This window comes from Vespa mandarinia, chromosome 8, assembly GCF_050613455.1.
Source record: "Vespa mandarinia isolate Hongniang chromosome 8, ASM5061345v1, whole genome shotgun sequence".
NCBI classification, from domain to species: Eukaryota; Metazoa; Arthropoda; class Insecta; order Hymenoptera; family Vespidae; genus Vespa; species Vespa mandarinia.
In genome coordinates, this window is record NC_140817.1 from 9043632 (window position 1) to 9057420 (window position 13789).

At 27.3% G+C, this 13789-nt stretch overlaps 2 protein-coding genes across 4 annotated transcripts; one reads left to right on the plus strand and one right to left on the minus strand.

The window, feature by feature from the left end:
• Positions 1-5265: 5265 nt before the first annotated feature.
• mys (position-specific antigen beta subunit myospheroid) lies at positions 5266-10082 on the minus strand. 3 transcript variants are annotated; one of them, XM_035881861.2, is made up of 10 exons: positions 9865-10082; positions 8728-8900; positions 8339-8657; positions 8030-8258; positions 7850-7934; positions 7121-7768; positions 6714-7025; positions 6412-6612; positions 5818-6321; positions 5266-5666 (listed from the first exon to the last, which is right to left on the minus strand). In XM_035881861.2, the coding sequence occupies exons 2-10, from the start codon at positions 8896-8898 to the stop codon at positions 5601-5603; spliced, it is 2535 nt and encodes an 844-aa protein (XP_035737754.1). In that variant the 5' UTR covers positions 8899-8900; positions 9865-10082; the 3' UTR covers positions 5266-5600. The 3 variants fall into 3 exon arrangements, with proteins under 3 accessions (XP_035737754.1, XP_035737759.1, XP_035737745.1); XM_035881866.2 differs by lacking the exon at positions 9865-10082 and adding an exon at positions 9578-9806; XM_035881852.2 differs by lacking the exon at positions 9865-10082 and adding an exon at positions 9125-9271.
• Positions 10083-10624: 542 nt separating this feature from the next.
• APC7 (anaphase-promoting complex subunit 7) lies at positions 10625-13765 on the plus strand. Its single transcript, XM_035879328.2, has 6 exons — positions 10625-11250; positions 11520-11846; positions 11934-12343; positions 12424-12838; positions 12971-13245; positions 13393-13765. The coding sequence occupies exons 1-6, from the start codon at positions 11182-11184 to the stop codon at positions 13613-13615; spliced, it is 1719 nt and encodes a 572-aa protein (XP_035735221.1). The 5' UTR covers positions 10625-11181; the 3' UTR covers positions 13616-13765.
• The last annotated feature ends 24 nt before the right edge of the window (positions 13766-13789 follow it).

Genomic DNA, 13789 nt, shown 5'->3' on the forward strand with positions numbered 1-13789 from the left:
ATAGGTTATTTCCAAGGTTAAAGTAGTGCATGTGCATATATCATAACTGAGAAAATAAAAGAAAAGCGATATTATCTCTTTAATCACACGTTTATAAAAGATTTCTATTTGGATAATTTTGATTGTAGGCAATTTTCATAGCATTTTAGAAAAGCTATGAAAGTGTGAAGATTCTGGATTCTTAGGCACCATACAGTTAGTTGGAAATGAGGCACTGCACGTAACGTGCGAGAATCCGAACTCGAATTCCAGTCCATTCAAAATATTAATTATTTCGTACGCTCAATATTCGTTTTTTTAAATGACATTCCTTTGCTGTACGATTTCCCCCTTTTATCATGTGCACATAAAGCATATCTCTTTGAACGACCCCAATATTCGTTCTTTCATCACAAATTTAACATTCATACGGTGCCGTTTTATGTAACTTTTCATTTGCTATTGTGAGTAAAAGGTATATTATAAAATATTTCATTATGTCATCATTGATAATTAACTTTTATAGAATAATTATCACTTTATGATAACTATTCTTTTTACTTATGATACATACGGCTTAGCGAATTTTGACTTGTTAGTACAGAAAAAAAATTATTTAAGCAAACAAGGGAACATGCATCAGCGTTTAAACATATTTTTCTCTGTATTTAGTCTGATATTTTATAAAAAACTATGTATTTATGAAAAGAACAAGTAGTTGTGTTGTACCGGATCTCTGGATAGCTTTACATACAAATATTTATTATAATTTTTGTATAATGTTTGCTGATCAATAAATAGACCTAAAATACTTTTTTTAAAGTATCGATTAAATTGAAGATCAGATATATACATATTTCAGGTACATATATATATGAATATCAAAAAATATTATTAACAGATTGTTATTGTTTCTTACTATTTGTCTCTATTAAAATACAATTTAAGACTTTTATTAATATTATAGATTACAATAAAAAAATTACTTACGATAAAAAAAACTAAATAGATTAGATGTAAACTATAAAGAAAATAGTATGTACACATTTGCTTATAATAAAATGTAAAATATGTTATAATATGCTACACAATTGTAATGACAAAACTGATGAAAGTATATGTTTGCGAAAGGAAGTCAATACGAAGACAGAAGTATAAATACAAAATGAAAAAAGTTAAAAAGTTACATCAATGATAAAATATTTCAATTGTACCTGTTTTTTGTATCTTATTAAAATTCCTTTTATATAATAATAAATGTAATAAATAAAATTATAATGCCATTAAACGCCACGATAATTCAAATTGTATCTATTTTATTTTTATAGATGAAAAGTACTTAATGGAACAAACACTAAAGATTAAGAGAACTGAAATAACAAAGTTTAATGTTTAAGAAATACATACCGGATAAATCATTTAAAACTCGAAACGAGGCCATAACGATTACTTTTGATAGAAGAAAACTTCTATAAAAGATATATTTGATTCGAAATAGTGATGTAATGAAGATTGAAATTTTTACTTGCAGATTCAGATAAATTCAAAACACTAAATTTTTCTTCTTGTGATCATTTTGAACATCAAATATATTTTCCTAAATTTCACAAATACTGCAAGACTTTACTTATTAAGAGCATTTTTCATCTCTTTAAAGATTAAAATAAGCCAAAAAAAAAAGTGGCAATTTAATCAGAAATATTAGAAACTAATGTCCAATAATCTCTAATGATTTCTGTATACAACAATCTATCTATTTATTCCATGTGTAATACAATATCATATGAATAAACAATAACTACAGCTTAGTGTCATCTAATGCTGAAAATACTAATTGTTTAGTACCCCATAAAATATTTTACATAGCTCGCCACCCATAAAAATTACAATTTTTAAGATTTTAACAAATCTATTCTATTCTGATTGATATTCTGAAAAAAACTTTGATGTACTAAATTTCTTGGTGTGAATGTCAGCTGGCATATCTGTTATTGAAAGATAGTCAACATTGATTTCTCTTCTATGAATAATCATAGATAAAATGATATTTTATAGCAATGTGTTTTGTTCTGTTATGGTGAACTGAATTTTTTGTCATTTACATTACGCTTTAATTATTGTTATATATAATAATAGTATCTATTTTTGCAATAACTTTCATTAGAAAATTTCTTAAGAATATTGTTTCTTTTGTACCCTCAGATAAAGCGATATATTCTGCCTCCAAGCTAGACATGGCTACAAATCTTTGTTTCTTTGCGAAACAGTTTATACTACTACCAGCATATCTGGAAATTATAGATCTATTTCACATGTAGTATTTCACAAATCCGGATCTCAATTCGTGTAATTTTTAATCATAGGTACCTGTGTATTTCTATTACATATTTTCACGTGTATTTAAATATATGTGTATAACCATTGAACAGTCAAACGTGAGGTTTTATCATATATCTAAACTAGAGAACTCTTCGATTATACATATAAAATCATGTACGCATATGTATATATACAGATATTTGAGTATATATACATATGTAACAAAATATATATGTAATACATATAATGTAAAGCTAGAAACAAGTTCCGTGGTACAAAACAAAGGCAAGCGGACACCCTTCTTTGTCGCTTACCATCAAGGGTTACTATATGGTTTTGTTGATTATGTGACCACTATTCTGGGTAATATGCATACTTATCTTTACGATTGTATTGAATCTATCAGAAATAACCAATCAGACCCGCTTTTTTTCAAGAAACTTCTTTCCAGATCTGCATACTTTCATAAGTTTCCGTATTCCTGTAGCAATTCTTTTATTTTCAACCATGCTATCTAAATACCTATGTATATGTATATATGGATCTTTAATTGCTTAATATACATTTCATATGCACGTGTATACGTGTATTTTAGTATACATCCAAAACCGCTACCTCTATCAAAATGTCTAAGCTAGCACCTCAATCAGCATCTAAGTATTGATCTATAAAGATAACAAAGTATTTTAATTCTCCACTCGACATTTTAATGTCCGACAATTGCTTTCCACAGTAATAACATTTAGATTATAGATCAACGGACTTTCCTCGAGTTAATCTTTTTCGCTTTTCCTTTCAATATTATTCTTTAGATGTTTTGAAATTAACATTAATTCGAAATTTTTGTCCGTAGTTCGTCATTGTCTCATTTAATATTTTTCTAGTAACTTTATCTTGAGCTTCTCCGCCATCGGTAATTCTTCTTGAGATTTAATGGTTAATCTAAAGGATTCATAAGATTGTAGTATGATTAATAATAAGAGAATGATTACCATATTTTGCAGTATCTTTACGTCCATAACTTTTAGTTTGTTTAATGTATCAGAAAATCTAGATATATGATCTTGCCTAGTGTTACCAGATCGAGGAAAAGAGGGAAAAAATCGGCTAGTAGTAGGAAAGTAGTAATAAGCATTATAGTTTAAGAAGTAATAATAATTAATTATTAAAGTCATATTTGTAAACAATAGCCTCTTCATTAACTGTCAATGTTTCATTCTTATCCCTTACGTAATCGTTTTTCATTAACTTTCGTATGAACTTTTCATATATCATAATTTATTTTGATGGAAATTTGACACACTTTTTAAACTTGTTACCTTTCCCGGAAAAATGTCACACAAAAGAAAAAATGATAAATTCAAATTCTTTTTAAGTGCTATCGTTTCTGGTATAAACCATTCTAAGATGTATCCATTTTTACGCACTGAATTACAATTTTACTCTTTACTTACTATTCACAAATGATCTCATAACCTTTTAGGAATTAATGTTCAATAATATCTATAATTTCTGTATTTAATAATCTATTTATCCAATGCGTAATACATCACAACAACACGAAGACCGCACAATGGAGGATGCACGAATAAACAGCAATACGAATGGACGACGACTACAATCTAATGTAATTTATATAATAAATAGCATTGAAAATACTAATCTTTTATTAGCATTTAACAGTTTCCGATAAAATATTAATATTGTAAAGAAACATTAAGGTATCAGGAATAGATGCGCACTAACAGAGGATCTACTGACGCTTCAGTAGCGTCACACAGATCAGTCACATCGCAATCAGGCCATCAATATATATGCTTAGCAAAAGCTATCGATGCGAACAATCATAGTGATGAAGCAATCAACGGGAACGCATCATACTAAAAAATAAAAGAGTAGTAGGAAAGACAAATATAGTCGCTGAAAAAAACTATATTCTTTTTCTTGTTCGGTATACGATAAAAAAATGGTCGTATTTATAAAATACTCTTATCACATAAATGAAAAGAATTGAAATAGAAAAGTTTTAATGTTCGAAAAGTACATATGGGCGATTCATTTAAAACTCGAAGCATAGTCATCACGGTTACTTTTGATAATAGAAGAAATAAAAAAAGATATGTTTAAATCGAAATGGCCGATATATTTCTTATTGTAGTCATTCAGAATAAAAGTATAGTTTCCAGAATAAAAATATAATTTCTTTTAATACTTCAAGTCTTTTTATGGTATTATTTATTAAGAACGTTTTTTATCTCCTTATAGAGTAAAGTTAAAAAACAACAAATAGCATTTTACTTTGGAGGAAATTTTCTATATATCCACAAAGTTTTATGACTTTTTGAATGTACAAATTCTTCCCTTGTTAACGATTATTCTTACAATTTCTTCAAGTGATGCAGTTACTCTTTTTAGAACTATATTAGTACATATTTTATGTTTATAAGAATATTTCTGTTTGTTATAGTCTTTTATTATTTCATATAGTTTTACATTAATTTCTCAATACAAAGATATCTGTATTGTTTCCATGATAAAACTTAACATATACATACAAAACATCAAGTATATAATCAGTACAAGGCATTGTTTAATTCTCTGTCAAGACACTGGACATCAGAAGTAAATCTAGATGTTCTTCCATGTTGATAAAGAGATTCTAAATTGTTAAATATACAAATTATACATAATAGCATCAGTTTCTTTTATAAGTATCCTTATTATCATAAAAGATCAATTTTACTAATTTTCAAAACGTACCATAAAAGGCACTTTGATGTATAAGTCATTATTAAAATTAATATTATAAAGCGACTTGAGTTTCAATATTTGCATATATATAATTATCAATCTACGCGTGTATATATATATATACACATATATATATACATATATATATATGTATATACATATACATATATATATGTATATACATATATATATATACACAAACACACATATATATATATATATAGATTTTCTATTTTATACAAACTTTAAGTCATTTATGTATGCAATAGCATATAGTTACACGCACTCTCTTTCACGCACAAAGTCATATATAAAATTTGTACACACTCATAACGTATGTATTATGGCAATATTATATGTAAAATTAATGACTATTTTAATGTAATTGAATATTAAATTAATTATATGTTTTAACTTATTATGAAATAAACTAATATAATGTTAAGGCAGGTTCGAATATTGCATAATAATATTCTTCTATATATAAATGCTAACAAAATAATATTATGAACACTTGTAATTCATCGCCATGTCATGGAATCTAAACAATTTTATTTTCCAGCATATGTCGGATTTTTGAAAGTAGATGTTGCTTGTTTATAAATAGGATTTTCACCCTGTAAACAACAGAACGGAATAAATTATATCAGTTTCATTATATAAATATATTATTGTATATAAATTATATATATAATTATTGTATATAAACAATGTATATATAATTTCTTAATTTGTATTAATTTGTATTATTTAATTACAAGTACTTACTGTATCCCATTTGGCCAGCATTCTTTCTTTTTCAAATCTTGCAAATTCTCTTCTATCATGTATTGTTGTTAATAATTTCCATAATAACAATAAAGCTAAACCTATTAGAACTATTGCAGCTATAACTCCTAATACTATTCCAAGCATATTCACTCGAGGTGGACATTCTCTCTCTGCCTGTGCACGTACTTTCAAACAATTCGTTTCATTATAATAATAAACGAAATTATACTTGCAGTCATCTTCATCTGTTCCATAACACATAACTTCATCATTATCAACATCACCTATAACATTTTCTACAGCTTCGGGTACAAATTCTCTGCAATTTTTAGCACATTCTTCTGGATTGCTATAATTTCCAGTTCCATACATTTGACATTGTACACAACTTTTAAGTTCCTCACATCTACTTGGACATGTTGGGCATTTGTTACAATATTTACCAGAGTATCTTGTGTTACCTTCTTCATGACAAATACATTCACCACAAATACAATCACCCTTAATAAGTAGAGATAATATAATAAGATAAGAATATTAAATTCAGAGATGATTAAGTTTTGTTGGAATAAAATAATTCATTTTACTTACATGTCCTGAACAAAGTATACCATTATTAGTTCCTGGTGCTATGCAGGAATCATTTGAAGATCTACAACTACAAGATGGTCCAGACCAACCAGCATTACAAACACACTGTCCACATTCACAAGTTCCATGATTTGAACAAAGAAATCCTTGATCACGATCGCACGAGAAATTGTCACACTCACAAAAACGACCTGATATTATCTATAGATAAAAAAAATAGAAAATTTGTATTACATATTTAAATAGTTTCTTAAGATATATTTGCTCCTATAATGTTGGTTATTGTATCTTTCTTTACTTACTTCTTCAGGATTCTCTCTTTCTTCACATTCACATTGACCACACGCACAAGTACCTCTTCCTGAACAATCTACTAGAGACGTATTATCTGGTCTACAAGATTGAAAATGCTTATCAAATCCACTCATTTCTTGATGTGGACTACATTCACAACGTTTTCCAAAGAATCCATCATAACAATCACAGACTCCGCAATTCAATGTACCAACACCATTACATTCAGGAGATTTTGGTTCATACATAGGACCATCTCGTTCACATTCACAATCACATAACATTTCTAAATTAATTGTTAATGTTTCATTGATACCAACCTATCAACATTTATAATGTTGTACTTATACATATTATATATATGTACATTAAACTACCACAATTTACTTATTATAGAATTTTGTGTAGTACTTACTGGATAAATATCAAATTTCTGTTTCCATTCAGACCGGTTAGTGGGGCAACTAGTGACTTCAATTTCAGCAATAAATTCTACTTTTGTACCAACTTTCAATCCATCACATTTTGAAGTTTCGATAGCTGGTCCTGAGCCTAAACAACTTGAAAAATATTTTACTTTCACAGCACTACTAGCAGTATCTTTCATTTCTACTGAACTAGAAATAGCATTATATTGTTCCCGAATCAATTCCACAACATTACTCGAATCATCTGATAGTTTTCCTGCAAATGATCCCTCTACGTGTTTCGTTAACTTTTTATATACATTGATTTGTTCTTCAGTAACTGCCCATATAATGTTAATAGCATTTTGTTTAACTTTTAAATTAATTTGCGATATGCTTGGATAATCTTGAAGTGAAGAATGAGTGTAAAGACCATTATAATCTAGATGGCACATTCCATCATTTGGTTTCACAATGCCACCTAATTTGCCATCACCAGCATAATGAAACCCAGCATCTGTTGAAAATACCAACAGTCTACGAGCTTTTTCTCGCCAACCAATTTGATTTCTACAAACAATAGCTTGCATAATTGCATCAAATCCTCCTTCAGGAGCATCTAAATTACCCGAAACAGAGGCATTTCTAACTAAACCCTGCAAGTGAAAAACATAATCAATTATGTATTACAAGCTTTAACTTGAGGTTGAAAATTCTAACTAAATCTTTTTTCTTACAGCAAAATGTCTTGTATCTTGTGAAAGTCTCATGATGTTTTTGTATCCATATGGTGCTGCACATCCATCACATGGTTCTACAAGGCTAAAATTCAAAGAAAAAGCAAATTCATATAATGCTTATCTTTAACTATCACCATAGCTTATGTAACATTCTACTTATATCTAAAGGAAACTCACAATTTTGGCATTGTGTTTACATAGGGCATTACTACTTTATCAACGAAACTACCAAAACCCAAACGGAAATTGCTTGTAATTTTACTCATACTTTCTACGAGTAACTGACCTAAGTCAGATAACTTTTTCTTATCATCTTCCATCGATTTACTTAAATCCATAAGATAATATAGATCAACTGGATAATCTTCAGCTTGAGAATATGCAAATGACATCCTATAGGCCTCATCTAAAATTATTATTACTTAACTGTAGATACACTGTATATTCAATAATACAATAGAATAAAAAATAGTAATTATATCTTACTTATTCTAAGTTTTAAATTCACTTCTTGGGGCCACATTTGCACAGCATCTTGTCTTTTACTACTACTACTACCACTACTCGAACTTTCCTGATGAAAATGTGTAGAACTTGTGCTAGAATAATTTGTGGAAGAAGTGTGTTCGAAAGAACCATGACTTTCTATGCCAGCATTACTACCGACTGAATAACCTCCTTTAGTTAAATTACGATGTCTCACCATACTAAAAACATTGTCCGGATTCCATGTATATTTCTCTGGACATGTTACAAGTATTTTAGTATTTATGTTAGGAAGGAAACATCTCTTTTCAGAAAATCTCTGAAAAAGTATATTGCATTACAATCTAATTTTTAATATTGATTTAAATATCTATATTTATATTACTTACAGGAGCTGCGCACCAAGCACAATGTGGAGTCTGTATACATTCATGACATGTTTGTTTACTGATACAAGGATTCATTCCTGTCAGTCTTTCTGAAGGTGTATAATTTGCTGTGACTATTAAAGTCAATATCGCTATTACTATTGCTATGATCCATCTTAAATTTCCAAACATTCCTATAAGTGATATAAATTATTTAAAAAGAACAATAAAATTATTGATAAAACTTCTAAGAGTTAAGAACTTTTACAAAAATTATTAATATTAATATACATAACATTAATAACATTAATATACATTAATATATTTATATGATATACTTTATGTCATATAAAGGAAAAAATAAAATACAAAATAAAAAGACAAGTAAAAATAATAAAAACAATCAAGTTTGACACACTTTTCATTACAAAATGTTTAAACTTAGCCATGACCAATTTTAATTTAAATAAACTGACTTGTTACTTCTGAGAAGCATAAGTTCTATTATTAACCCATTGAGTCAGTGTCTCCTGTATGACTCAGTATAAGTTCTCTGTAATTGGTTTGGTCAAAATATGATAAAATATTTTATGAGATATATGATAATTTATAATATATATATATATTAGATAATTAAAATTTTTTTAAATATAATAAGATGTCATAAAAAAAGAAATCATTTCTCTTATAAATAATAGAAAATTGAATTTTCATAAATATAAATAAAGAAAAATGGATTTTTATATAGAATAAATTATTTAAATTAAATAAGCATTCTTCTAATCATTAACCATGAGATAGAATATAAGAATAACAAATATTAAGAATAATAAATCTGCACTGTAAAAAACAAAAGAAAAATTACTTTTACCAGCATAAAAGAGAAATAAAAGGAAGAAGGGAGATATTCCGTATATTCCTATACGTCGAATTCGATAACATTGATTTATAATCTTTCTACTTATAGTTATAATTTCCTGTGTAAATATAAGACGTGTCTGTTTCTTAACAATTGTGTTATTCACTTTTTATTCTTATATCGAGATATCGTCGGTTTATAATAGTTATAGTTTAAAATAAAATCGTTTAAAGAACTATAACAAGTTGTCAAACTATCATTTATATAAAAAAAAATAAAATTTACTGTTCAGTGCTTACTTAATAGATGTTGTTTTCAATCTAGTTCTAAAACATCACAAAATAAAAAGATACTTTCTTGCAATTTAGATTACCATAAATGGTAACCTATGAAAAGATACAGATACACTACGTACTACTCCCAGCCCACATCGAACTAATGTAAGCACAAGTACAACCAATACAACTGCTCGCGAATAGTCGACTCCACTCGATTCTTACTTGCACCTCACTATTGCTCACCTCTTTTCTATATAACTTTGGATACTGCTGATTTTCCATGCGCATGCGTATTACGTTTTATAGATTACGATGTCGAATTTTTATCATAAGATAATGGCGAAAAAATCTAAAGCTAGAATTCACATTTCAAAAATACATATAAGTTTTTGGAGAAAATTATATTATCTGTGTATTTAATTATTTTTTAATATTAACATAGTAATTTGTTAAATATAAAATTATTTAATACAATTAATAATCCTTTCATTTAAAATTGGCCTAAATTTAAAAACTGTGAATATCTTAATGAATGTATTAATGCATCTGTTAAATATTCATTTATTACGCATTATAAATTTTCCTTTAAAATTAATATATATAAATATATATATATTTGAATATCATATTTTTAGTAGATTTTGAAGTGTTACAACTATTTGAATCGCCGCTTCTTTTTGATAACCTATTTGAAACTCAAAAATCACTATAATCTATAAACGACAAATCGTTAATCTGTTAATAAGGTTTATTGATTTTGGTTTTGCCTTTTACTTTTATTCTAATAAATAATTCTACATAAATAGTAATATATTTGAAAAAGAAACGAGAAAAGAAGGGGTGTTATGTTATTGATACATGATTGGATAGGGCATTGGAGTCATATACAGTAGTTATATACTACTTTTGTCAAGTTTTCAGTCTCTTCAATTTTGAACTCTTCGTTATGGGGAAAAATCTAGGAGAGTTTATTCAGTAATATAAGATATCGAAATCTATATGGATTTATTATACTCATGCTACGTTCATTAAATCTATATATATTATCACTTTTACAGTTACTAACATTTAATACGATTTTATCCAATTTTATCCTCTGAGCGTCTTTGAGTATGCTTGTCAATATTTTAGAATAAGTACATACTAACATGTGTTTATTTCGAAGGAATATGTCTAAATGTATCTTCAATAGATACTAATAATTTCTCTTCTTTATCGAAATAAATATGCAATCGTTATGATTAAAATTAAATTGAATTAAATTGATAATTAATTAAACACTTGAGGTAATATTTTAAAAATAATTGTGTACACAAGATTTATGAAGAAAAGGATACGATGTCAGGATTGTACGAACAAATCAAACTTTTATACAATCAGTCGTTATATTCCAATGTTATTTCTCTTGTAAGTTGGAATCATAATTTGTTATTTATGTAAGAATATATCTTATATTCATTTAAAGTTCTGTATAAATTTGTTTATTTCTTTAATATAATTGCTTTTTACCTTTAATTTAATATAAATTATTTTTTCTTATTTATATTAACTATTTTTCTTTTATTATAATTATTAAAATATTATATGGTAAAAATGAAGAAAACTAATACATGAATTTGTATATAATATATTTAACATAAAACAGATACTCGTCATTTTATGATTTTCTTTTCTAGGCAAATTTAGTTTTATCCCTTAGTGAACATAATACTGAACTTTTGCCAGTGCACGGGAAGTTTCATGTTTACGTGTATTATGCAGATGCTCACTTTTATTTAGGAAAATATAGAAAAGCAGAAGCATTATACAAAAAAGCATTACAATTTCGGAAGTGCCTTTTGAAGTCTAAATGTGCTAACAAACCATTACAAGATGGTCAAAAAGATTTACCATCGGATATAGACATAAAATTTCAAATTCACTTATGTTTAATTAAGTTAAAAAATTCACAGGAAGCGCTTCAAGTTCTTCAAAGTATTCCTGGTAAACAAAGAACTGCCAAGGTATAATTATATTATTTACGAGTGTTTATAAATTATTAATTTATATTAGTTTTGTTGATCAATTATAATTTTTCTTTTGTTTTGCAGATTAATATGGCATTAGCAAAAATGTTTCATGAACAAGGAATGGAACGATCTGCTATTACCACGTATAAAGAAGTATTAAGAGAATGTCCTTTAGCCTTGGAAGCTGCTGAAGGACTATTATCTTTGGGAATAAAAGGAATAGAAGTTAATTCTCTTATAGTTGGATGTGCAGCAAATTTATCTAATTTAGATTGGTTAAATACTTGGATTAAAGCACATGCTCAAATTCATAATAGAGAATATACTCATGCTGTTGTGACTCTGAGATCTTTAGATACTATTAATTTACTAAGAGACAATTTTAATTTATTAACAACTATGGGTGAATGTTATTATTATGCAGGTGACGATAAAAATGCTCTATTATGTTTACGAAGAGCTAGGCTTATTGAACCAGATGTAATGACAGGGTAAGATAAAGAGAATGTCTTTATATAAAGTAAATAATATCACTAAACCATTATATATTTTACATTTTTGTATTTTGCAGTGTTGACATTTATGCTGCTGTTTTATATAAAACACATCACATAAAAGAGTTAGAAAGGCTGATTTCTGTGATAACTACAAATAGTGAAAATATAGGTGAAATATATGTAGCCATGGCTTATTCTTTATATGCATCAAAAAAATATAATAGAGCTAACACATTAACAGCGCAAGCATTAAATTTAAATCCAAATGATATTGAAGCAACAATCTTAAGAGGAAATATTCTTATCGAACAAAAAAAATATCAAGATGCATTATTTTTCTTTAGACATGCTGTACAATTAAAACCATATCGTTATGAACCACACAAAGGCTTGATTGATTGTCTAGTCGGTATGCATAGATTAAGAGAAGCCTTAAATATTGCAAGTGGTTCTTGTAAACAGCTTGGTCATACTCCTAGAGTATTGACAGTAAGTATTAAAATATGCATTTTATGTTGTACCTAAAAATTCTGTTATAGATTTTTAGTTTCTTAAAATATAATAATGAAAAGCTTATATAAAGACAAAAGCTGATTTATAATACAAAGATTATGTTTATAGCTATATGCTTCTGTACTAATGAAAGATCCTGTATCAGTTGGAAAAGCTAAAAATCTTTTGGAAAAAGCATTATCGCAAGATGAAGTTTATTTACCAACTGTATACTTGTTAGCTGAAATATATGAACAAGAAATGAACTTAGAAGCTGCAATCGAATTACTTGAAAGACAAGTTGAAATACAACCTACTTGTAAGCTGCATCAAATGTTAGGTGATCTCTGGGCAAGGGTACATAATGAAGAGAAAGCTTTAGATCAATATGCTATTGCTTTAAAGTGAGTATTTTAATAAAATTAACAATTTAAATTAAAGAAAGTAGTGTACTATAAGCTAATTAGGAAATAATATAATATAAAGTTTTTATTTATTTTAACATGACATGACATATTAAAGTAAGATTAAATATTGTTTAATTACGACAGTTTGGATCCAAGTAATAGAAGAGCATTGGAAGGAATGCATAGACTTGATAACACTTCAAGTAAATTAGATTCAACATATTATATGACTGTAGGAGAAGAACAAGCAGATACGACTTATGATGTTGGAGATGGTTTACCAGATACCGATATTGATGAAGCACCTGATGAAAGTGAAACTGAAGCTGTTTGGTCTGATATGGATCTTGAGGCTAATAGCCAATAGTAACAGTACAATTAAACGGTGCTAAATGGTCAAATTTCTATGTATAATAATTATGTAAAACACTATAGATCTATTAATACTTTTAAATAATGAGAATTTTCATCATATAATATTCTATACTATTCCGTATTTATTATAGAACAAATTAAAATTAAGAAATAGATTTTTTTTTTT

Bases quoted from the DNA above. Each gene is read 5' to 3' on its own strand.
- mys (XM_035881852.2), bottom strand. From the start codon at position 9,155: ATGGCTAAGTTTAAACATTTTGTAATGAAAA. The intron at 8,901-9,124 runs GTGTGTCAAACT...TATCACTTATAG, and splicing joins TAAACATTTTGTAATGAAAA to GAATGTTTGGAAATTTAAGA. The intron at 7,769-7,849 runs GTAAGAAAAAAG...TTTCACTTGCAG, and splicing joins AAGATACAAGACATTTTGCT to GGTTTAGTTAGAAATGCCTC.
- APC7 (XM_035879328.2), top strand. From the start codon at position 11,182: ATGTCAGGATTGTACGAACAAATCAAACTTTTATACAATCAGTCGTTA. The intron at 11,251-11,519 runs GTAAGTTGGAAT...TTTCTTTTCTAG, and splicing joins ATTCCAATGTTATTTCTCTT to GCAAATTTAGTTTTATCCCT. The intron at 12,344-12,423 runs GTAAGATAAAGA...TGTATTTTGCAG, and splicing joins GAACCAGATGTAATGACAGG to TGTTGACATTTATGCTGCTG.